Here is a 25,572-nt window from a genome sequence, read left to right on the forward strand (position 1 = left end):
GCACTTCTTTTATACTCGCGGGATCAATCCTCAATCTCTTTTCCGAGACATGTTGTTGAATGAACATGGTCACAGAGTGAATGGTTATCTATAAAGCATTTTCTCAGCACATGTTTCTCCGGTTACTTTGGCTCCCATGCTAGCAGACATTTGTCATTTCGTCCAACTAAAAATATTATGAATCTTGTTGTACTGAAATAACCATCAGGAGGTTTAGTGTGTGAGACGTCACAAAAACTGATTTCATCCTTTGAGTCACCCAGGACTGGAAATCTGTGAGTTTATTCTTTTAAACTTAATTTCTTCAAGATTTGCTTTCAGGCCTTCCCGAACAGCTGCATACTTCAGCATGGTGCTCGATTTTAATACATCACGGCATCCATCTGCCCTGGTTTTTGTGCGTACCCAGTTTAAATTCCCCAATTAAGCTTCTCAGTCTAGTTTTTTTAGTTGTCGATTTTCGAGAACCTGGCCCAATTTATTCTATTAACATTCTCTAGGTGCGACTGTTAAGTCAGGATTATTCCCAATTTAAGTCAGCCTGATGTCCAACTTCTAAGTTTCAGAAGCCCGACTTCCAATTTTGAATTCCTTTAGAATTTTATCTCTCTCAAATGTTACAGATCGCGCTCCACAGGAAATCATTTACATGCATTAAGAAAATGCCCACTTGTTTTTCTTCAGAGTTCCAACAAAACATTGCTCTATCTGCTTTTAGCTGAAGGTAACCTGCTTTTTATAGGGCAGACTGAAAAATACCAGACCCTGCATACATTGTTTAGCCCATAAACACTTTGTTCAGCCCTCATTATTTCCCCTCTGTATCTCCAGCTTTTTCTCAAGTCTTTAAGAATACTTCTCTTTGAAATCTGTCCCCTTGTAAAAATGCTGCTTTGACATCAATGGATTTATAGTCCCCTGGGAATGTCACTAATGGTGTGAGGAAAATCTTCAAACTTACTTTCCTGCTGTTGAGGAGTCTGCTGTAACTTCCTAGGCACAGGTCTCAGTCAAACCCACGAACGACAAGCCTAGCCTTAGCTTTATATCAGAAAGAACTTCTTCCATACAACTATGAGATAAGGAACATCCTCTATGCAAACATCAAACTCTCTCCAGCCATCAAATTCTTTTCATTTTGCCTTGTTTATCAATTTATCATCTAATGTTATTCTCCATTGTATGGATTCCTACTAGTGGCACTCTTCACCTGTTTTTTTGGTCCTTGGTCTTGTTAAACTATGACCCTACTAGCCCTCCTGCCCCTATCAGGTCTATCACTGATAAATGGCCCTACTCTGATTTTGAGTATAACTTTGTCTAATCTCAGTCCATTACCTAACACAATCTGCTGTTTGCACAGGTCCAGCATATAGGTGTATGAGTGAATGGTGAATCTTCAAATCATTCATTCAGATTTGACCTGTGCCCATAGCCACGTTGGAATATACTCTCAGTTTGGGTACCATGTTGCAAGATTATCATTTTGCCATCAGCACTAAACTTTTCCAGGGCTTCTCCGTTCATTCTGCCCTTCCCATGTTTCACGGATTGAATCTGATTTCTGACAGTCTGACTTGATACCTCGAAGCTCTCCTGATTTTTTTTTTCTGAAATCTGTGCCATGATAAACATTCTCCCATATGCACAAATGGTATTCAAACGTTCTGCAAAAACTGAACAACTGGTAGTTCCCTCCAAAGCCAGAGATGGTCCTACATTAATGGAGGTATCTTCGGATTCCTGCCAGAAACTAATTGGTAGGGGCTGGGGGCCCCGAAGCTGTTTTTCATGTACTGTCCGCACTAACGCGGTTGTCAATTTTTTCGGGGCATTTTGTCAATTAGTGTGATTTCTCTCAGATATCCCATTGCTAAAAGGCCTTTCTGCTGCTGTGTACACAGCCACAATATTCAAATGTTCACACACATTCCAAAATCATCATTGGCAAATTCTCTTTGGTTGTCTGTTACGAATTTCACTGGTGCTCCTAGCCCCATACCTATCTGACTGATTGTTACTACATTGTCTTTATTATAAACTGCCATTGCCTGACTAAATCTAGTCACCATGTCTATAAATGAAGAAGCAAAATATGTTTTTCTTCATCCTGTATTTTGAGTTCCATTGTTATGGGTTCATTGATGTCTTGCTGCTTTTTTTAAAAATCGACCAGCTTTTTTACAAATATGCTCGAGAAGCCTACTATATTCTTCATCCAGTAACCCCTGGATCCTTTAGCCTTCAACCTATGGCCAGAGGGATATGCAAATTGTTTACATAGTTTTGTAATAATTTGATTCTTCTCCTTTCAATCCCCATCTCCAGCCACCAGACAAATTTTAGGTGAACTGGCCCAGAGTTTCCTGCCTTCTATCTCCCTCTTTTGTTGAACAGGGGCATTACATTTGCGATTTCCAATCTGTTGGAAAAGGGTAGACACAGTAAATAGTTTCACAACACCAGGTTGAAGTCCAACAGGTTTATTTGGTAGCATGAGCTTTCAGAACATTGCCCCTTTATCAGGTGAGTGCACATTATGGCTATCACCGCAAACTGCCAGCTCAAAGTGGAGAGGATTTCCAAGCTGATCATGTGTATTGACACAGACATCAAGTTTCTATTACCTGTAAAGACTCACATTCCAACCATTATCTTGTAATTGAGTTTGTGTCTATATATGCCCTGTTTGTGAAAGAAATCTTCCACTTACCTAATGAAGGAGTGGCACTCTGAAAGTTCATGCTACCAAATAAACCTGTTGGACTTTAACCTGGTGTTGAGACTACAATCTGCAGCCACAGGTGCAGGGGGCTCGTTGCTTTTAGTCTGCAGAGTACTTTTTCTCTAGTGATAGTGGTTGCTTTAAGTTCCTAGACACCCCCTCTCCTTTTGCGCCTTGTTTTCCTACATTCTTGGAATAGTTCTACTATCTTCTGCTGTGAAGGCTGGTACAAAGGGTGAGATTTTCAGTGTCTCCTGCTGTGTGTTTCATGGTAGGGGAGGCAACTCGCCATTGCTCCCACTTCAGTCAACAAGTTTCCCATTTACTGCACACCCCTCCACTTCTGGGAAAATCATCGGATGGGTTCACCGTCAGTGGGACCAGAAGATCTTGCCAATGGGATCAGCTGGAAAATTCCGGCCAAAACACTTGTTCAAGATCTGTGCTATTTTGTGGATTCCCATTATTAATTCCCCATTTTGATCCGTTCAGAGACCGTCATTTGACTTCAGCTATTCGTTTTTATAGATTTGTAGAACCTCTCAATGTCTAGTTTATGTTTCTTGCTAGTTTATTCTCAATTTATTTTCATTTCTTTTCAGTTGCCTTTATTGTTTTCTGAGAATGTTCCCAGTATACTGACCTACCATTGATCTTGATAACACTTCATGCTTACCACAGTTCTGGTCACCATACAATTGAAAGAACAGAGGCATTGAAGAAGGTAGAAGATTTACAAGGATAATATGAGAACTGAGCAGATATAGTTATTGGAAAAAGCTGAAGAGGCTGGGCTGTTTTCACCAGAATCATTCAGTGCACAAGAGGCCCTTCAGGTCTAATACTGACACGTGAAACACCTGACCTCCAGCCTAATCCCATTTACCAGCACTTGGCCCATAAGCCTCAAATGTTATGATGTGCTAAGTCTTCATCCAGGTACTTTTTAAAAGTATGTGAAGCAGTCTCCTCGACCACCCTCCCAGGCAGCACAGTCGTACTGTCATTGCTCTGAGTAAAAAAAAATTTTCCTCAGATGCCCCCCAAACTTCCTGCCCCTCACACTGAACCTGCGCCTCCTCGTGACTGATCCTTCCAAGCCTCTCACAATCTAGTACATCTCGGTCAGGTCACCTCTCAGTCTCAACTGCTCCAATGAAAATAACCCAAGCCTCTCCAACGTCTCTTCATAACTTAAAATGTTCCATTCCAGGAAGCATCCTGGTAAATTTCCTCTGCACCTACTCCAATGTAATCACATCCTTCCTATAGGGAATATTTCACTGAATATTTATAAAAGTCTGGTTAGACCACAATTGCATTTAGAACATAGAACATTACAGCGCAGTACAGGCCCTTCGGCTCTCCATGTTGCGCCGACCAGTGGAACCAATCTAATGACCCTCTAACCTAAACTATTCCAAAGTTATCCATATGCCTATCCACTGACCATTCGAACGCCCTTAAAGTTGGCGAGTCCACAACTGCTGCAGGCAGGGCATTCCACGCCCTTACTACCCTCTGAGTAAAGAACCCACCTCTGACATCCGTCCTATAATTACCACCCCTCAATTTAAAGCTATGTCCCCTCGTGTTAGCCATAACCATCCGAGGAAAAAGGCTCTCACTGTCCATCCTATCTAACCCCCTGATCATCTTGTATGCCTCAATTAGGTCACCTCTTAACCATCTTCTAACGAAAATAACCTCAAGTCCCTCAGCTTTTCCTCATAAGACCTTATGACTCTTATCACTCTTTAGGAAGGATGTGAAGGGTTCTTGAAAGCGTGCAGAGGCAATTTACCAAAATGGTTCCATGGATTTTAGCTGTAGGTCAGAGTGGAGAAATTGGGGCTGTTCTCCTTGCAGCAAAGGGAATTGAGGGGAGGTTAGATAAAACAATGTGACAAATTTAGGTAGTCAAGAGAAAGCAGACAATAGAAAACTGTTTCTGTTGCCTGGGAGAGTCTAGAGTTGTCCAGCTTTGACTACTGTACTTTCTTTCAATGCTGGTAACATGGGCGGCATGGTGACACAGTGGCTAGCACTACTACCTCACAGCTCCAGGGACCCAGGTTCAACTCCTGGCTTGGGCCACTGTATGTGTGGTGTTGCCCATGTCATATGATATTTGGCATGTTTACAAATGGAAGATTACATGAACGTTACATAGCTTGGCACATCATTGAAGACCTAAGGGCCTGTACTGTTCTTTGTTCTATTCCTTCCCCCACACCCACCAGGCCACTCAGCTCCCCAAAGGCAAGGGAACCTGTGGTATTCACTGTTTCATTTCATATATTAAGATTGGTCACAGGATTTGGCAATTAGTTGCCGAACCAGACCAGAGTTCATGCAAAAGATCGCGAAAACAGAATACATATCAAGATGCACAAAGTACCTCCTTGACGAGCATACAGGCTCCCTCCAAAGTAACCATTCAGTGGTGATGTTGCAGCAAACACAAATATGGCCGTACTTAGCATAGACCCTCTCCTGGAAAAGGAGGAAAAGAGAAAATAACCTATAACTAAAAATTCAATCGCATTTTCTCAGTTACAGAATCAAAGATCTTTCAGACGATCCTGAATTAGCCTTCACCTGAATCTCTATTGAATCCATTAGAAAAAAATCTTCCCATTGATATGTATAAAACCACCTGAAATTAGGAATTTAGTCAACAGTAAAGAAAAATACATTTGCTACTGAGTGATTAACAGAAGAATGAAGTTCTTAAATATGTGTTAATGACATTTGATAAGAAACAGTCAATATCGAAGGAAGATATGAGTCTTCTGGAACACAGAAACTGAGGATTTCCGTCAGACAATTCTGTTTTAGTCTCTGCAGCAACAAATAGTCCTACTTAGCTGAACAAGTGTATCAAAATACAATTAATTCTGTAAATCCACAAACAAAGATTTAGTTTGTGTAAAGTAGATGACATAAACAATATAAGTTATGGGGTCTGCAGAAAATTGAAAGATCCCTAAATGGCCTGGATCACTAAGATCACTAAGCCAGCCCACAGCTCATCTAAATGTCTGCTGATCTTTTGACTTGAGTTGAGAATGCCACTACTGAGTCATGCTACTGGGTAGGGAACACTGTGCATCACTGCTGAATCTGAACAACTGCAGATTATTTAAAAACTCTGACTCTTCACAGAATAAATCCTTTATTTTATACAGAATAAATGGGCAATCAATGGGATCAAAGGTGAAAGATAAAGCACGATGCTTGCAGGTTTTGGTTAAGCTTTCAACCCCAGTCATCCTTGTCATAGTAGGATAAGACCATAAGACTTAGGAGCAGAATTAGGCCGCTCAGCTCATCGAGTCTGCTCCATCATTCAATGACGGCTGATATTTTTCTCATCTCCATTTTCCTGCCTTTTCCCCATAACCCCCGATTCCCTTATTAATCAAGAACCTCTCTATCTCTGTCTTAAAGACACTCAATGACCTGGCCTGCACAGCCTTCTGCAGCAAAGAGTTCCACAGATTCACCTTTGGCTAAGGATTCATCTTTTGCTCTTCCTTCAGATATCACTCCTCAGAGGGTTTTGGCAACTGTGAGCTTTCACTGGGTAGGCCATGATTATACTTGGTAAAGTACAGCAGTGGTTTGCCATTGCCTTCTGCAGTGTGGCTGAATAGGAAACTCTCCTGCTCTTACTGCCTAACATCAGGCATGTTGAAAGGCTGAGAATCAGTCTGCTTGGTCATTTTATAAACACTCCTTCCCTACCCATCAATCCTGAAGAAGGACTTGAACCCTCCAGAACAAGAACACTACATAATCAGCTCTTACTAAATGACATAAGTGACATTAATTCTGTTAAGTGGAATCTGAATCACTAACTGCTGCCAAGTTGATTATTTGGTCATTTATCTCATTGTTGTTTATGGGATCTTGATGTGTGAAATTTCACCTCCTCCCCCCAACTACATTAAATTGTTGCCTTTGAATATTTCAGAACATCCAAAAGATGAGAAATTTGTCTTATGAATAAATATTCTTGCTTCCAATACATCCCCAAGTACAATGCAAGGAACAAGCAGAACAGAAGATCAATGATAATATAAGGCTACCTCCCCCAAGTGGCCAGTCTTCACATTAGTCTCAACGGCAAAAATCATGCTACTCAACATGCAAAGATATCCAATCCTGTCGATTTGAGTAAATTTACAGGATAAATGACTGAGTGGAAATCAGATTGAAAATTACTGATAATCTGTTAACTTGAGTCACCAAAGCCATTCACAGCAATTTCACAGCTTAGCACAGTTGAGGCTTGAACTTTGGACCTGCCTGCCTTAGAGTCATAGAGATTTATAGCATGGAAACAGGCCCTTTGGCCCAACTTGTCTATACTGCCCTTTTTTTAATCCCCTAAACTAATCCCAATTGCCCACATTTCGCTCATATCTCTCCATGCTCATTTTACCCATGTAACTGTCTAAATGCTTTTTAAAAGACAAAATTGTACCCATGTCTACTACTACCTCGGCAGCTTGTTCCAGACACACACAGCCTTCTGTGAAAAAATTGCCCTTCTGGACCTTTTTGTATTTTTCCCCTCAAACCTATGCCCTCTAGTTTTAGACTCTTCTACCTTTGGAAAAAGATATTGACTGTCTAGCTGATCTACGCCCCTCATTATTTTATAGGCCTCTACAAGATCACCCCTCAGCCTTCTACGCTCCAAAAGAAAATAGTCCCAGTCTATCCAACCTCTCCAGCCTCTCCTTATAACTCAAACCAACAAGTCTCGATAACATCTTAGTACATTTTTTCTGCACTCTTTCTAGTTTAATAAAATCCTTTCTATAATAGGGTGACCAAAACTGTGCACAGTATTCCAAGTGTGGCCTTACCAATGTCTTGTGCAACTTTAACAAGACGGCCCAACTCCTAAATTCAACGCTCTGACCAATGAAACCAAGGATGCCGAATGCCTTCTTCACCACTCCGTCCACCTGTGACTCCACTTTCAAGAAGCTATGAAAACGTACCCCTAGATCTCTTTGTTCTGTAACTCTCCCCAGTGCCCTACCATTAACTGAGTGAGTCCTGCCCAGGTTCAATCTATTAAAATGCATCAGCTTGCATTTGACCAGCTCAACTACTCACCAGAAAAAAACTGCTGAACCATCAAACTATATTCTAGAAAAGTGGTTTAAACTTTCCAATCCTTTGAACTTAAGCATGACGGTAACTCCACGGACATTAATGTCAGCAGCTCAACGAAGGGCTATTAGAATAAACATCCTGTGGGGTTTAACCTTTAAAGTGGATTTAGAGCAGCTTCTTATTTGGTATTAGAAAAGGCATGCAAGATTTAACAACAGGAAAAATGCAACTTTTTAAGTGCTTCAAATCTTAAACGTTAAGCGACTGGTCTTAAACACAATCTCAGAAGTACATAGAACATTACAGCGCAGAACAGGCCCTTCAGCCGACGATGTTGCGCTGACCAATTAAGAGAAAAGCAATGACCCTCTAACCTAAACCAATCCCTTTCCATCCATAAACCTATCCACGGACCTCTTAAACGCCCCCAAACTAGGCGCATCTACAACTAAGTAGTCTGAAAACCGAGTCAGTCACTGGAACTTGGAAGAAGTCTTTTTTTCATTCATTTCCCTACATCTTTCTGATTGTGCTGGCAGCATTTCACCCAAGAACACATCCTTTACTTGGAAGCCTTAGACCGGAGTATTGGCAGCCCCTTCTGGTACAGATGCTAATACAGCCAAGCCTGATCAAGTTCTCACCAAACATGCACACACATGCACACAAATTCACTTTCCAGCAGAGTAGATCATGGTCAAGAATGGAAACCCTGGCTAATGTTTTAGTATCCTAAAAGCCAAAGGAACTGATGCCAATTGTAGCTACTCAATAGTTTGACACAGCCTCAAGGCTGGTACTTAGTACAGAAGTTAAAATTTATTTATTAGTCACAAGTTGGTTTACACTGCAGTAAAGTTACTGTGAAAATCCCCTAGTCGCCACACGTTGGTGCCTGTTCGGTTACACTGAGGGAGAGTTTAGCATGGCTAATGCAATTAATCTGCCCATCTTTGGACTGTAGGAGGAAACTACAGCACCTGAAGAAAACCCACACAGACACAGGAAGACTGTGCAAACTCCACAAAAGACAGTGTCCCAAGCCAGGAATTGAACTCGGGTTCCTGGCGCTGTAGGGCAGCACATTGCTGCCCTAAGGTTCAAGCTGACCTCTCATATGCTAATGCTGCCCTCTGTTGGAGGATAGAAGAAGCAATTTCTCAAACAATCCCTTCACAATTTCTGAGAAACTTGGAGAAAAAAAGCAGATTTGTACCAGAACAGCATTGCAGACACAACTCAGTCTTCATGCCCCAGGGCATAGAAAAGAAGGGGGTGAGGTAGGAGGCAGGGTATGAAGGACCAGGCTTCCTCACATCAGTCCTAAATCCTTCTTTCAAAAATTTGAATCTGTGTTCCCCAGCCTGCTGCCAAGGTTTATTGAAAAGGTGTAATCTGGATTTACCCTTTATCAGATCATTTACTATCTTATTGAAGTTGTACAAGGCATTGGTAAGCAACACTTATAATACCATGTAGTATTCTGGTCACCCTATTATGTGAAGGATATTAAACTACCTCTAGGTGGCAGAGGTAGCTAGTTTGGAAGATTCTGTCTAAGGAGCGTTTTGTAGATGGCACACATTGTTGCCACTCTGTACTGCTGACAAGGTAGTGAATGAGGTACTGTTCAAGTGGGCTGCTTTATCGAGGAGGGTGTCTCAGGTCTGAGTATTGTTGGAGTTGTACTTATCCAGCCAGGTGGAGAATATTCCATCACTCCCCTGATCTGTGCCTTGTGCCATAATTCCTAACTTTTTACCTGTTCTGTAGTTACATGGCTGGCAAGGGTCAGTTTTTGGTTAATGTTAACTCCCAGGAGTTAATGGTAACTCCATGGTGGTGGATTTGGTGAACGTAATGCTCAAGAGATGGCTGGATTTTCTTGTTGGAGAGGTTGTGTGGCAGGAATGTTACTTGCCACTTACAAAGTGAGAGACAAGAATCTCTTCAATCCGAAGACAACTGGATGAAGTACCAGTGTTCTGTCTGTATTCAGGGAAAATGAATCAGGTGTTGCTTAGAGGGGTGACTGTAAAAATCTGCTTCAGCGAAATAGTGTAAAAGTAAGATCAGCAAGGTGTGGCAGGAAGTTACACACACAACACAGAGCGTAACTACTGTCTTCCTTCTTCCCTACAAACTGACTTTTGCTTGGATATTTCTACAGGTTCCAACTTTTTTACCCGCCATTGCTCAATCACAACTGCTGCTCTGTCCATTTCTGCACGGTCTACTGCACTCTCCAGCAGATAAGTGAGCAAAGCTCACTTTTTCCACTCTAGTTCCAAATAGCTTCTGAACCCGGCAGCTCCAGAAACAATCTGCCACATTCCCTAGTAATGCCCAGGCAGAGATCGACAAGCTCAATCCTGGATAAAAGCAAATTACTGCGGATGCTGGAATCTGAAACCAAAAGAGAAAATTAAGGAAAAACTCAACAGGCTGGTAGCACTTGGAGGGAAAGAAAAGAGCTGATGTTTCAAAAGCTTTGACAAAAGGTCATCTGGACTTGAAACATCAGCTCTTTTCTCTCCTTACAGATGCTGCCAGACCTGCTGAGATTTTCCAACATTTTCTCTTTTGGCTCAATCCTGGAATTTTGCCTGTGTGGTTAAATGCCTTATGAGACAATCACACACTGTGCCACAAGAAAGTTATTAAAGCACTCTCAAAGACTATATCTTTCCCCTCAATTACAACTGCACATTTTTCATAATCTTGTGCAGAAGCACAAACTAGTATTTAACCAATAAATGACTACCACATGGAGATACATATGTATGTACTTACTCTGTGTATAAGTCTTCTACCATTGCCACAACAATGACAATGAAGGATACGAAGAATATTTGGCAACCAGATCCTATCAGTGACGAAAATATTAGTGGGTGACTGGACGGTCTGAACACATCACCATGAACTTGTTTCCACCCATACTCATCTCCCAGGTCTCTGTCCTGTTGAAATATAATTTCACTATGGGTTAGACTCATGTGCCTTCAATCCAGTTAAGAAACAGCTAACACATTCTGTAAACTGATGTCAAACGAAACCTCTATAAGCTGGGCAAAAGTCCAAGTATGTTACATTACAAACAGTAAAATCTAAATGTTATTTCTAGAGGCTTGTTTGTGACATTTTAACACCTGCATTCAAATATTTTACTTATTTTAAGTACTGAAAGTAGACATTTTAACATTGCAGAAGGTACCCACAACTGAAGGAGTAAATTATGAAGCATCAATGAAGGTTCAGATATGCCAGCTACAATCAGCCCTTGATCTGTGGAAATTTTGCACATACGGGGCTGGCACAGACAACCTGATGCCAGTTTCAGAAAGCTCATGAACCAGGCCTTTCACCACAAACTCACCAAGATTAATGTTTAGTTACTTCCCAGGTCAGATTTCCAGCAAATTCATAGTTCACTCTGATGCTTTGGCTCAATGCTATGTCTAGAAGGAGCAGGCTGTTTTAGATGGTGGACTACTGTTCTGCGCCTGCTCCTCCAGGAGTGAGGAAGGGCTTAAGTGACCTTTGATACAAATCATAAAAACTTTTGTTTGATGCAGATTAAATGGATTTGATCTTTAAGAATTCCAATTCAAAAAGTAAAAAATTACAACAATAGCTGAAATGCTGCGATTCTGCAAATCACAGGATTGTTATAATGCAGGAGGAGACAATTCTGTCTGCACTGGCTCCAAGTGAACAATTCACTTTGCGCCCTTCCCCCACATCCCTGCACATTCTTCCTTTTCAAACACATCTAATTCCCTTTTGAATGCTTCAGTTCTACCTGCCTCCATTCACCACATCTCATGCAGAGCATTCCAGACCCAACCACCCATTGTTGAAAAAGCTCCTCATCCCTAGAGCCATTCTCCTGAATCTTTTTCACTCCCTCCAATGCCTTCACATCTTTCCAAAGTGCAGAACCCATAACTGGACGCAATGCTGCAGCTGAGACTGATCATAAGACCAGAAGATAGCGGAGCGGAATCAGGCCATTCGGCCCATTGAGTCTCCTCCACCACTCAACCATGGCTGATGTGATTCTCATCCCCATTCTCCTGCCTTCTCCCTGTAACCCTTTATCCCCTTATTGATCAAGGACCTATTTTTCTCTGTCTTCAAGGCACTCAATGACCTGGCCTCCCAGCTCTCTGTGACAAAGAATTTCACGGAATCACCACCCTCTGGCTGAAGAAATTCCTCCTCATCTCAGTTTTAAAGGAGCGTCCCTTTACTCTGAGGTTGTGTCTTCGAGTTCTAGTCTCTCCCACTATTGGAAACATCATCGCCATGTGCACTCTATCTCGGCCTCTCAGTATTCTGTAAGTTTCATTTAGATGCCCCCCTCAGCCTTCCAAGCTCCACTGAGTATAGACCCAGATTCCTCAACCGCTCCTCATAGGACAAGCACTTCATTCCAGGGATCATTCTTGTGAACTTTTTCTGGATCCTTTCCAATGCCAGCACATCCTTCCTTTGGTGTGGGGCCCAAAACTGCTCACAAAAATCCAAATGGGGTCTGACCAGAACCTTATACAGCTTCAGCAGTACATCCCTACTCTTGTATTCTAGCCCCCTAGAAATGAATGTGAACATTGAATTTGCCTTCTTAACTGAACTAGCATGTTAACCTTGAGAGTTCTGAACCAAGACTCCCAAGTCCTTTTGTGCTTCAGAATCCAGTTCAATAAAAGCTTTTGCTCTTTACTCTATACACCAATTAATAAAACTCAGGATATTTGATTTATTAACTGCTCTCTCAGTCTATCCTGTCTCCTTCAATGACTTATATACACAATATACACATATACATCTAATATAATACATCTTATATACACATATACACAGTGAGTTTGAACTTCCACCCCCTTGTCCTCATTGCTGAACCTGGGAAATGAGTAAGGGTTGGTCAAAACAGGATGAAGTATGGTAGGATTCCTCATGTCTTGAACTGCTTCTGTTACCATGAAGACCAGTTCAGACCCCTAGAAACACTCATTAGTCAGGGCTTTGGAAAACAAGTCCACAATGGCAGAACGACGAAGGGCAATTCGTCACCCAGAATATCTTAACAACTGTTCTGACAGAAAGTCTGCAGCAGGACAAAACCTCCAATCATCTTGGTTTTCTTGTCATGGTATCAAGGTTTCGTTCTGTCTAGACACATGTAGAAGTTGATGTGGGAACGGTTTCTCCCAAGCACAGGCATCTTTCTTTCCAAGCACATCTCCCAAATCCTTCAGCGATCAGCAAATGGTGACTGGAGCAGGCTTTTGTTGCCTGGAAGATTCTAGTCATGATCTGGCACAGTGGTGCCTTTATAAGATGGTTGCCTAGCACTCAGACAAGGTAGAGATGCTGTTTGGCAGCTACAACTGTGACTGAACAGCCCTTTTTAGGATCCACTTTGCTCACATCTCAAAGATGTTCGCATTTCCAGGAAATGTCAGGGGTTGATGGACCAATCACTGGCTTATTCAATTCATTCCATCGTACTGATTCCCAATTGACAGGCACAACAGAAGAGACGTCCCCAAAACATCAACGGTGAAGCTCTGAATGATACAGTCAACAGAGATGGATTCCAACAATGCCAGAGAGAAAAACTTCCAAGCTTCAATCAAGAACAGAAGAGTATCCACAGTGCTTGGGATGTCCTGAAGGCCAGTATCATCAATACCTCCAAAGAGACACTTGGGTTTTCTGTTAGGAAATATCAGGGTTGGTTCAATGAAAATGATCATAAATGACCTGGATGAGGAAGTGGAGGGCTGGGTTGGTAAGTCTGCCGACGACACAAAGGTTGGTGGTGTTGAGAATACTCTGGTGGGATGTCAAAAGTTGCAGCAAGACATAGATAGGATGGAGGACTGGGCAGAAGTGGCAGACGGACTTCAACCTGGATAAATGTGTAGTGGTCCATTTTGGCAGGGCCAATGGGATGAAGGAGTATAATATCAAGGGTAAGAATCTTAGCAGCGTAGAGGATCAGAAGGGCCTTGGAGTCTGGGTCCATAGGACTCTTAAATCAGCCTCGCAGGTGGAGGATGTGGTCAAGAAGGCATATGGCGTATTAGCCTTCATCAATCGAGGGACTGAGTTTAGGAGTCAGGAGATAATGCTGCAGCTTTGTAAGACCCTAGTCAGACCCCACTTGGAGTACTGTGCGCAGTTCTGGTCGCCTCATTACAAGAAAGATGTGGAAGCTATTAGAAGGGTGCAGAGGAGATTTACAAGGATGTTGCCTGGATTGGGTGGCATGCCTTATGAGGGTAGGTTGAGGGAGCTCAGTCTTTTCTCCCTGGAGAGACGAAGGATGAGAGGTGATGAAGGATGAGAGGTTTATAAGATGTTGAGAGGAAAAGATCGGGTGGATTCTCAGAGGCTATTTCCCAGGGCTGAAATGGTCGCTACGAGAGGACACAGGTTTCAGGTGCTGGGGAGCAGGTACAGAGGAGATGTCAGGGTAAGTTTTTCACTCAGAGGTTGGTGAGTGAGTGGAATCGACTGCCGTCGGTGGTGGTGGTGGTGGCGGCGAACTCGTTGGGGTCTTTTAAGAGACTTCTGGATGAGTACATGGGATTTAATGGGATTGAGGGTTATAGATAGGCCTAGTAGGTAGGGATATGATCAGCGCAACGTATGGGCCGAAGGGCCTGTTTGTGCTGTAGTGTTCTATGATCAGGGTATCAATGAACTGATTGATCACGAGCACAAGACTTTCTGCACCCAGCTGACTGATCCAAACTCAAAGCAAAGAAACTGGTTGAGCAATAAGTGAAGGCACATATGCAAAGGTGCACCCATGACACGAAGAACAGGTGATGGGCAGACAGGATGAAGGGAATTCAACATCTCACTGACATGAATGAATCAGATCCATGGTCTCTTCACTCCATCCAAAGATGGAGAACGACGACTTTATTTCTGGAGTGCAGTCTATTATGTGAATAGATGGTAAACTATTTAATCTCAGACGATTCCAATCGTAAACTAAGGCCACCTCAACCCTCAGTCACTGAGCTCCAGCTGGCACTGTAGTAAAAGCTGTGTTGGAAACAGGTCTCCAGAGAATTGTTGACCTATTTACTGAGGCTCAAGAGGTGAGGTTTACTCTCAAAGCACTGCAGTGACAGCATCAACACTGCCTACAGAAGATCTTCATATTAAGGATAGCAGTTGCAGTATCACTGCAAGCAGGCACCACAAACATCGAGATGATGATCACAAACAAAGAAAATTACAACACAGGAATAGGCCCTTCAGCCCTCCAAGCCCGCACTGACCATACTGCCTGCCTGCACTAAATTCCTCTACCCTTCCAGGGTCCCTCTATTCCCAACCTAGTCATGTATTTGTCAAAACGCCCCTTAAAAGTCATTATCGTATCCCATTTTCACTACCTACTCTAGCTGCGAGTCCCAGGCACCAACCAATCTGTGTAAAAAAACGTGCCTTGTACATCTCCTTTAAACCTTGCTCCTCACACCTTAAACCTATAGCTCTGTGTAACTGACTCCTCCACCCTGGGAAAAAGACTTCTGGCTATCCACTCTGTCTATGCCCATCACAATCTTGTAGACTTCTATCAGGTCTCCCCTCAATCTCTGTCATTTCAGTGAGAACAAACCAAGTTTCTCCAACCTCATCTCATAGCTAATGTCCTCCGTGCGAGGCAACATCCTGGTGAATCTTCTTTGTACCTTCTCCAAAGCTTCTGCACCCTTCTGGTAGTGTGGCGAACAGAACTGAACACTATATTCCAAGTGCTGCCCAATTATGATTCTATAAAGCTGCAACATGATTTGCCAATTTTTAAACTCAATGCCCTGGCCGATGAAGGCAAGTATGCCGTATGCCTTCTTGACTATCTTCTCCACCTGCATTGCACTTTCAGTGACCTGTGCACCTATACATGCAGATCCTTCTGCCTAGCAATCCTCTTAAGGATTCTGCCATTTACTGTATATTTCTCCATCTGTATTAGTCCTGAATTCTTGTCAACTTACACTTGAAAACCTCCCACTTGCCAGATGTTGACTTGCCCTCAAACATCTGCCCCCAATCAACATCCTTCAGTTCCTGCCTAATATTGTCGTAATTAATCTTCCCCCAGTTTAGCACTTTCACCTGAGGACTTCACTTATCTTTATCCATCAGTACCTTAAAGCTTACTGAATTGTGGTCACTGTTCATGAACTGCTCCCCTATAGAAATGTCGACCTGGCCTGGCTCATTCCCCAATACCAGGTCCAGTATAGTCCCTTCCCGAGTTGGATTATCCACATGTTGTTTCAAGTAGCCCTCCTGGATACTTCTGACAACCTCTGCCCCAAGCATTAAGTGAGTCCCAGTCAATATAGGGGAAGTTAAAATCACCCACGACATCAACACTGTTATTTTTACGCCTTGCCAAAATCTGCCTGCACAGATGTTCCTCCATCTCCCGCTGGCTATTGGGAGGCCTACAGTAAATGCCAACATTGACTACACCCTTCCTATTCTTGAACTCTACACATATTAATAAAAGCAAATTGCGGCAAATGCAGGGATCGGAAACCAGAAGAGAAAATGTTGGAAAATCTCATCAAGCCTGGCAGCATCTGTAAGGAGAGGAAACAGCTGACCTTTCAAGTCCTTTGTCAAAGCAGTCTACCCTTTGTCTACCCATATTGCCTCCTGTATGAACTCTGAGGCGTCCTCCCGCCGTACAATTGTATATTCTCTTAACCAACTTCCCTATCCCTTTCACATCCCCCTTTATCCCACCTGAAACATCTGCATCCTAGAACCTTCCCTTAACCGAGTCCCTGCAATAGCAACAACTTCACAGTTGCATAGATTCCTAGATCTTTTATGGAAAGGTCCAAGTACTAATTCAAGCTCCAAGTTCGTGTGCCTTACCTGTTACACTTCTTGCATCGAAACCACACCTTGCCTGCTCTTCCTCTGAGTCTTACTGGTCCTACTATGTAGTTCCCCTTCAGTTAGTGCACCTTTGCTTTGGTTCCCAACGCCTGCTAAACTAATTTAAATCCTCCCGTGAGATACTAGCACACCTCCCAGCTAAAATATTTATGCCCCTCTGGTTTAGATGCAACCCATCCTTCTTGTACCCATCCCACCTGACCTGGAAGAGATCCCAATGGTCCAGATATCTTAAACTCTCCCTCCTACACCAGCTGTTTAGGCACTATCTTCCTATTTCTAGCCTCACTGGCACATGGTACCGGGGGTAATCCTGAGATTACAACCCTAGAGATCATGCTTTTTAAATTTCTACCTAACTCCCTAAACTGCTGCTGCAGGGCTTCATCACTCTCCCTACCTATGTTGTTAGTACCAATATGTACCATGGCCTTTGGCTGTTCACCCTCTTCAGAATGCTTTCTGCCCATCTGGAGTCATCCTGGACCCTAGCACATCTCAAGTGCAGCAATTAACCCCACTGACTGACATTTTTATCACCAACTAAATTATTTAAGAAAATTTATTGAACTCTTGCTTTCACATAACGAAGGAGGTGAAGGAAAGTGTTAAATTAAAAGCGGAGGAATTTAGAGTAGCTAAGAGCAGTGGGCGAGAAGAGGATTGGGAAAGGTTTAAATGTCAACAAAGATTGACAAAGAAGTTGATAAAGGAGGGTAGGAGAAGCTATGAGGCTGGGCTAGCACTTAATATAAAAAAGGATAGCAAGAGTTTTTATAAATATATAAAAAGGAAGAGGCTGGCTAGGGTGAACGTTGGTCCTTTAGAGGATGAGAAAGGGGAGCTAGTGGTAGGGGATGGGGATATGGCTAAGGTCTTGAATAACTTTTTTGTTTCTGTCTTCACGGAGGAGGACGTGAATAATTTGCCGGGTGTTAGAGATGGAAAGGTGGTAGGAATGGAGGGTCTTAATGACATTACTGTTACTAGAGAGGTGGTGCTCGACAGACTGGAGGGGCTGATTGTGGACAAGTCCCCAGGACCGGATGGAATGCATCCGAGGGTTCTGAAAGAAATGGCGGAGGTGATAGTGGATGCCTTGGTGGTTATTTTCCAGACGTCGCTGGATTCCGGGGAAGTGCCGGAAGATTGGAAAACGGCTAATGTTACGCCGTTGTTTAAGAAGGGTGCCAGGCAAAAGGCGGGGAATTATAGGCCGGTTAGTTTAACGTCTGTGGTAGGTAAAATGTTAGAATCCGTCATTAAGGAGGAAATTGCGAGGCATCTTGAAGGGAATTGCTTGATAGGGCGGACGCAACACGGTTTCATTAAAGGGAAGTCGTGTCTGACAAATTTACTGGAGTTCTATGAGGATGTGTCTAGGGCAGTGGATAGAGGAGAGCCGGTGGATGTGGTCTTTCTGGATTTTCAGAAGGCGTTTGACAAGGTACCTCACAAGAGGTTATTGCAGAAGGTCAGGGGACATGGAGTTGGGGGTAGGGTGTTAGCGTGGATAGAGGATTGGTTGTCAAATAGGAGGCAGAGAGTGGGGGTCAATGGGTGCTATTCGGATTGGCGGTTGGTGACTAGTGGGGTGCCCCAGGGGTCGGTGCTGGGGCCTCAGCTATTTACCATTTATATAGATGATCTGGAGGAGGGAACCGAGTGCAGGGTGTCGAAATTTGCTGATGACACCAAGATTGGGGGAAAGGCAAATTGTGCGGAGGGTGTGGAGAGTCTGCAGAAGGATCTAGATAGGCTGGGCGAATGGGCCAGGAAATGGCAAATGGAATTTAATGTTGGCAAGTGTGAGGTGGTCCACTTTGGTAGGAAGAATGGTAGGAAGGACTATTACTTACGGGGCGAAAAACTGCAGCAGGCGACGGTGCAGAGGGACCTCGGGGTCCTTGTGCATGAGTCGCAAAAACCCAGCTTGCAGGTGCAGCAGGTGGTCAGGAAGGCGAATGGGATGCTGGCCTTCATAGCGAGGGGGATTGAATATAAAAGTAGGGAGGTCTTGCTGCAGCTGTATAGGGCATTGGTGAGGCCGCAGCTGGAGTACTGTGTGCAGTTTTGGGCGCCACACCTGCGCAAGGATATTTTGGCCCTGGAGGGAGTGCAGAGGAGGTTTACTAGGCTGATACTGGAGTTGAGGGGATTGAGCTATGAGGAGAGGCTGAATAAACTAGGCTTGTACTCGTTAGAGTTTAGAAGAATGAGGGGAGATCTCATTGAGACGTATAAGATGATGAATGGGATGGATAGGATAGAGGTGGAGAGACTCTTCCCGCTCAAAAAAGACAGTAGGACTAGGGGGCACAGCCTCAAGATAAAGGGGAGGCGGTTTAGAACGGAGTTGAGGAGGAACTTCTTCACTCAAAGGGTGGTGAATCTCTGGAATTCTCTGCCCGTTGAAGTGGTGGAGGCTGCCTCGCTAAATATTTTTAAGAAGCGGGTTGATGGGTTCTTGATAAGAGAGGGGATTAAGGGTTATGGGGAGAGGGCGGGAAAGTGGAACTGAGCCACAACAGATCAGCCATGATCTTATTGAATGGCGGGGCAGGCTCGAAGGGCTAGATGGCCTACTCCTGCTCCTATTTCTTATGTTCTTATGTTCTTATCGCTGCAGATACCCAAGGTAGGTCTTTATATCACCTATCTTCCCAGGTACTCTCTGTATCTCTCCCTGCAGATTAACAGTTAACAAGCAAAAAGAAAACAAAACAAAAAAGGAAAAAGCACCTCTCCCATTCTGCACTGAATTATCAAGTTTCAATCCCAACCTGGCTGCCTCATTTTGACAGAATACAATTAACACCTTTTGCCTCTAATCTAGAATCATAGAAATCCTACACCTCAGAAAGAGGCCATTCGGCCCATCGAGTCTGCACCAACCACAAACCCACCCACAGCCTATTCTCATATCCCTACATATTCTACCCATTAATCCCTCTAACCTACCTACCTCAGGATACTAAGGGGCAATTTTAGCCTGGTCAATCAACCTATCAACCCGCACATCTTTGGACTGTGGGAGGAAACCAGAACACCCGGAGGAAACCCACGCAGACACGAGGAGAATGTGCAAACTCCACACAACAGTGACCCAAGCCAGGAATTGAACCCAGGTCCCTGGAGCTGTGAAGCAGCAGTGCTAACCACTATGCTACCATGCCGCCCAATTGGAAGCTTGCCGTACCAAGCTTCAGGTGATTGACAGATAACTGCCACTCAGCTATTTTGGTGGGGCAGCTCCTTTTTACCAACTAACTAGACCACTAAATTTATGACTTAAAAAAAAAATAGATTTACCATTCTAATTACCTCATTACTCCAAATTTCAATCCCACTCTGGCTGCCTCCCACTCAAGAGCGTAAAGCTTACTGAGAGTGCGCGTATGCACCTCTCTCACATAGAGCAAAGTGGGCTAAGATGACTCACACACTAGTCAGGCTTCAAACAGAAGAATGCAATGTACACCTGCTAACCCAGTTAGGTTTCTGGTGAACGGTGAGCACAGGATGTTGATAGGGGAACACTGAAAGTCAAAGGTAGATGCCTAGAGATTCTCTTATTGGAAATGATCATTGCCTGGCACTGGTGTGGAATGAATACAACTTGCCAATTATCAGCCCAAACCTGAATGTTATCTAGGTCTTATGGAGTGCAGGCTCAGACTGCTTAGTTATCCAATTTGTAAATGGTATTGACCACTGTAGTATTTGTCAGCAAGTAGTTCCACATATGACCTTTTAATGGAGAGGAGGACATTGGCTGAGAGATATGATTCTGTGAGAATAATACATCAGATTGTCGGTCAACTAGCCCCGGGGATAACTCTCCCAATTTTGGCCCAAGTCCTCAAGATGCCAATGAAGGCAGCTTTTCAGGGTTGTCTGTCTTGGTGTGCGTAAATTAATGCCAGATGGTCCTTGCAATGTTATTTTTATTTGGCTTCCATGCAGTGGTTTGATGAAACTAGGAAGTTTGCTCGGATATTCCAGAAAGCATTTATGAGGCATCACATTGATGTGGGCCTGGATTAAAAGATAGGTCAGATCAGGTAAGACCACAGATTTCCCTCTCTAAAGAGCGTTACTGAATCAGTTAGGTTCGACAAAAATCCAGGAATTTCAGACCTTCATCAATATTAGCTTTTAATTCTGGACCTGTGTAATTAACTAAAATTAAATTTCTCTGCTGTTATGATGGTATTTGAACTTGTGTCTTTGATCATTATTCTAATACACGAAGCTGGCATGCCCACCCAATCATAAAATCAGAACAGCACAGAAGGCCATTTGGCTCAGTGTGTCCCTGCTGGCTCTCCCAAGTAGCAATTCACCATGCCATTCCCCCACCCTCCCTGTACATTCCCCCTTCCTAGATATTTAGAGAGTTTTGAAAATACAAAAATTGCAAAAACATTTATGGCACACAAGAATACCACATGGCCCATAAAATGTCTGCCTGCCTAAAAACTATTCCCCAGCCTAATCACATCTTCCTGCCCTTGCTCTGTAGCCTGGAAGGGACTTTTGGTAGACATCCAGACACCTTCCAGAAGAGTGGGATATCCCATGTCTCCAAAACCCTTTCAGGCAGTTAGTTTCAAACTCCTACCATTCTCTGAAGAAAATACTTTTCTTCATCTATTCACTAATCCATCTACCAATCACTAAATCTTCGCCCCCGAGTCACTGACCTCTTTGCTGAGAGAAATAAATACATCCCATTCTTTTATCCAGGCCCCTCAACATTCTTGGACACCTCAATCTCCTCTCAGCCTCCTCTCTTCTGAGCAGAACCACCCCAGGCTATCCAATCTTTCCTCATAGCTGCAATTTTCCAGTCCTGACATCATCCTCACCTATTCTGGTCGCCACACTACCAGAAGGATGTGGAGGCTTCGGAGAGAGTGCAGAGGAGGTTTACCAGGATGTTGCCTGGTACGAAGGGTCTTATCTATGAAAACAGATTGGGTAAACTGGGGTTGTTCTCCCTGGAAAGACAGAGAATGAGGCGAGACCTAATAGAAGTGCACAAAATTATGAAGGGTATGGATAGGGTGAATAGTGGGAAGCTTTTTCCCAGGTCGGAGGTGACGATCACGAGGGGTCAATTGTGCGGAGGGTGTGGAGAGTCTGCAGAAGGATCTAGATAGGCTGGGCGAATGGGCCAGGAAATGGCAAATGGAATTTAATGTTGGCAAGTGTGAGGTGGTCCACTTTGGTAGGAAGAATGGTAGGAAGGACTATTACTTACGTGGCGAAAAACTGCAGCAGGCGACGGTGCAGAGGGACCTCGGGGTCCTTGTGCATGAGTCGCAAAAACCCAGCTTGCAGGTGCAGCAGGTGGCCAGGAAGGCGAATGGGATGCTGGCCTTCATAGCGAGGGGGATTGAATATAAAAGTAGGGAGGTCTTGCTGCAGCTGTATAGGGCATTGGTGAGGCCGCAGCTGGAGTACTGTGTGCAGTTTTGGGCGCCGCACCTGCGCAAGGATATTTTGGCCCTGGAGGGAGTGCAGAGGAGGTTTACTAGGCTGATACCGGAGTTGAGGGGATTGAGCTATGAGGAGAGGCTGAATAAACTAGGCTTGTACTCGTTAGAGTTTAGAAGAATGAGGGGAGATCTCATTGAGACGTATAAGATGATGAATGGGATGGATAGGATAGAGGTGGAGAGACTCTTCCCGCTCAAAAAAGACAGTAGGACTAGGGGGCACAGCCTCAAGATAAAGGGGAGGCAGTTTAGAACGGAGTTGAGGAGGAACTTCTTCACTCAAAGGGTGGTGAATCTCTGGAATTCTCTGCCCGTTGAAGTGGTGGAGGCTGCCTCGCTAAATATTTTTAAGAAGCCGGTTGATGGGTTCTTGATAAGAGAGGGGATTAAGGGTTATGGGGAGAGGGCGGGAAAGTGGAACTGAGCCACAACAGATCAGCCATGATCTTATTGAATGGCGGGGCAGGCTCGAAGGGCTGGATGGCCTACTCCTGCTCCTATTTCTTATGTTCTTATGTTCTCAAGGTGAGAGGGGCGAGGTTTAACTCAGATATCAAAGAGACTTCTTTTTACACAGAGGCTGGTGGGGGCCTGGAATGCACTGCCAGAGGGTGGTGGAGGCAGACACGCTGGGATCATTTAACACTTACCTGGATAGTCACATGAGCAGACTTGGGAATGAAGGGATACAAATGAATGGTCTAGTTGGACCAACAAGCGGCAGAGGCTTGGAGGGCTGAAGGGCCTGTTTTCTGTGTTGTACTGTTCTTTGTTCTTGTTTATAAACCTTAAAGCCGCTTGGAACAATGTAAGACGCGATAAGGGATTTACTGTCGGTGGTTACCTGTGGAGTTTGAGCTATTTGACAAGCATGGTAACTGACTGATTTGAAGGCTGCTCCTTATTGTAAGGAGAGGAAGAAGCACAGGCAGTGTACAAGAATCTGTTGATCCATTGTCAGTGAATTGTGGCAAAGTTGCTAAAGAAGCAAAATTATAAATGGCAGATGACTATGAATGTAAATGCCCCACAGCTCCCTCTTGTGGGACATTTTGACTTCCTATATCTGTTACTATCCGATATGCAAAAGGTTGTATGGTTAAAGAACAAAGAACAGTGTAGCAGAAAAACAGGCTCTCTGGCCCACCAAACCTGTGCCAACACATGATGCCTTTCTAAACTAAAAGGCCTTTTTGCCTCTATGCAGTCTGTACCCCTCTATTCCCTGCCTATTCATGTATCTGTCAAGGTGCTTCAAATGTTGGTATTGTATCTGCTTCTACCTCCTCTTCTGCACAGTACATTTGTGACAGCATATTTCAGACACTTAACATCTTTTGTGTAAAAAATCTGCCTCCCACATCTCCTTTAAACTTTCCTCCTTTAACCTTAAACCTACCTCCCCTAGTGACTGACATTTCTACACTGCGAAGAGTCCCGACTATCCACTCCAACAATGCCTCTCATAATTTTGTAAATTTTTATCAGATCACCCTCAGCTTCCGATGATCAAGTGAAAACAAGCCAAGTCTGTGCAATCTCTCCTGATAGCTAATACCCTCCAAACCAGGCAGCATCCTGGTAAACCTTTTCTTGCACTCTCTCCAAAGCCTTCACATTGCAGTGCTGAGGAGCAGAAGGATCTTGGGGTCCAGGTCCATAGGAAGCTCAAATCGGCCTCGCAGGTGGAGGATGTGGTCAAGAAAGCGTATGGTGTACTGGCCTTCATCAATCGAGGGATTGAGTTTAGGAGTCAGGAGGTAATGCTGCAACTTTATAAGACCCTTGTCAGACCCCAGTTGGAGTACTGTGCGCAGTTCTGGTCACCTCACTACAGGAAGGATGTGGAAGCTATAGAAAGGGTGCCGAGGAGATTTACAAGGATGTTGCCTGGATTCGGAGGCATGCCTTATGAAGATAGGTTGAGGGAGCTCGGTCTCTTCTCCCTGGAGAGACAAAGGTTGAGAGGTGACCTGATAGAGGTTTATAAAATGTTGAAAGGAATAGATTGGGTGGATTCTTGGAGGCTATTTCCCAGGGCTGACATGGTCGCTATGACAGGACAGCAGTTTAAGGTGCTGGGAAGTACAGAGGAGGTGTTTTTCACTCGGAGGGTGGTGAGTGAGTGGAATTGGCAAACTCACTGGGGTATTTTAAAAGACTTCTGGATGAGTATATGGGATTTAATGGGATTGGGAGTTACAGATAGTTCTATGGCTTGGTAGGTATGGATGTGATCGGCATAACTTGTGGGCCGAAGGGCCTGTTTGTGCTGTAGTGTTCTATGTTCTATCCTTCTGATAGTGTAGCAACCAGAACTGTACGCAATATTCCAAATGTGGCCTAACTAAAGTTCTATGCAGTTTTAACATGACTTGCCAATTTTTATACTAAATGCCCTGACCGATGTTGGCAAACATGCCATATGCCTTCTTGACCATCTTATTCACTTACGTTGCCACTTTCAGGTAACCATGGACTTGTAAGCCTAGATCCCTTTTGTATGTTAATACTTCTAAGGGTTCTGCCTTTTGCTGTATACTTTGCTTCCAAATGCATCACCTTGCATTTGTCCATCTGCCATTTCTCCACCAATTTTCCAACCTACCTATATCCTGCTGTATCCTCTGGCAATCCTCCTCCCTATCTGCAGCTCCCCCAATCTTTGGGTCATCTGCAAACTTACTCATCAGACCACCTAGATTTTCCTCCAAATCACTGATATATATTACAAACTGTAGGGGTCCCAGCGCTGATCCCTGCAGAGTACCACTGGTTCACAGGTCTTCAGTCAGAAAAACACCCTTCCACTGCTGCTGTCTTCTAGGTTCTGTATACATCTTATCAGCTCACTGCGGATCCCGAGTGACATCACCTCCTATATCAGCCTGCCATGAGGATATTTGTCAAAGGGCTTTGCAAAAGTCCATGTAGACAAAACATCCTCCTCCCTGCCCTTAATCACCTTTGTCACTTCCTCAAAATACTCAATCAAGTTTGAGATACACAATCTCCCCTGCACAAAGCCGTGCTGTCGATTGCTGGTCAGCCCATATTTTTTCAAATGCGAGTAAATCCTGTCCCTAAGAATAGTCTTCAATAATTTCCCTACCGCTGACATAAGGCTTACTGGTCTATAATTTCCCAGATTACCCTTCTTCAACAAAGGAATAATATTATCTATTTTACAGTCCTTTGGGACCTCTCCTGAGACTAAATAAATAGATAGGCAGAACAGTATAGCACAGTACAGGGCCTTTG

The 25,572-nt window shown here is 43.8% G+C and overlaps 1 protein-coding gene across 1 annotated transcript in view; it reads right to left on the reverse strand.

Moving 5' to 3' along the window:
- tm9sf3 (transmembrane 9 superfamily member 3) overlaps positions 1-25,572 on the reverse strand; it is a 144,597-nt gene that overhangs the window by 44,383 nt on the left and 74,642 nt on the right. The window contains exons 7-8 of the mRNA XM_080215749.1: positions 10,655-10,821; positions 5,127-5,221 (exon numbers count right to left, since the gene is read on the reverse strand). Of these exons, the coding sequence (XP_080071875.1) occupies positions 5,127-5,221; positions 10,655-10,821 (262 nt within the window). The remainder of the gene's footprint in view (positions 1-5,126; positions 5,222-10,654; positions 10,822-25,572) is intronic.

The sequence above is a fragment of the Carcharhinus amblyrhynchos genome, chromosome 31 (assembly GCF_965287045.1).
Source record: "Carcharhinus amblyrhynchos chromosome 31, sCarAmb.v2.hapA, whole genome shotgun sequence".
Taxonomy (NCBI): Eukaryota; Metazoa; Chordata; class Chondrichthyes; order Carcharhiniformes; family Carcharhinidae; genus Carcharhinus; species Carcharhinus amblyrhynchos.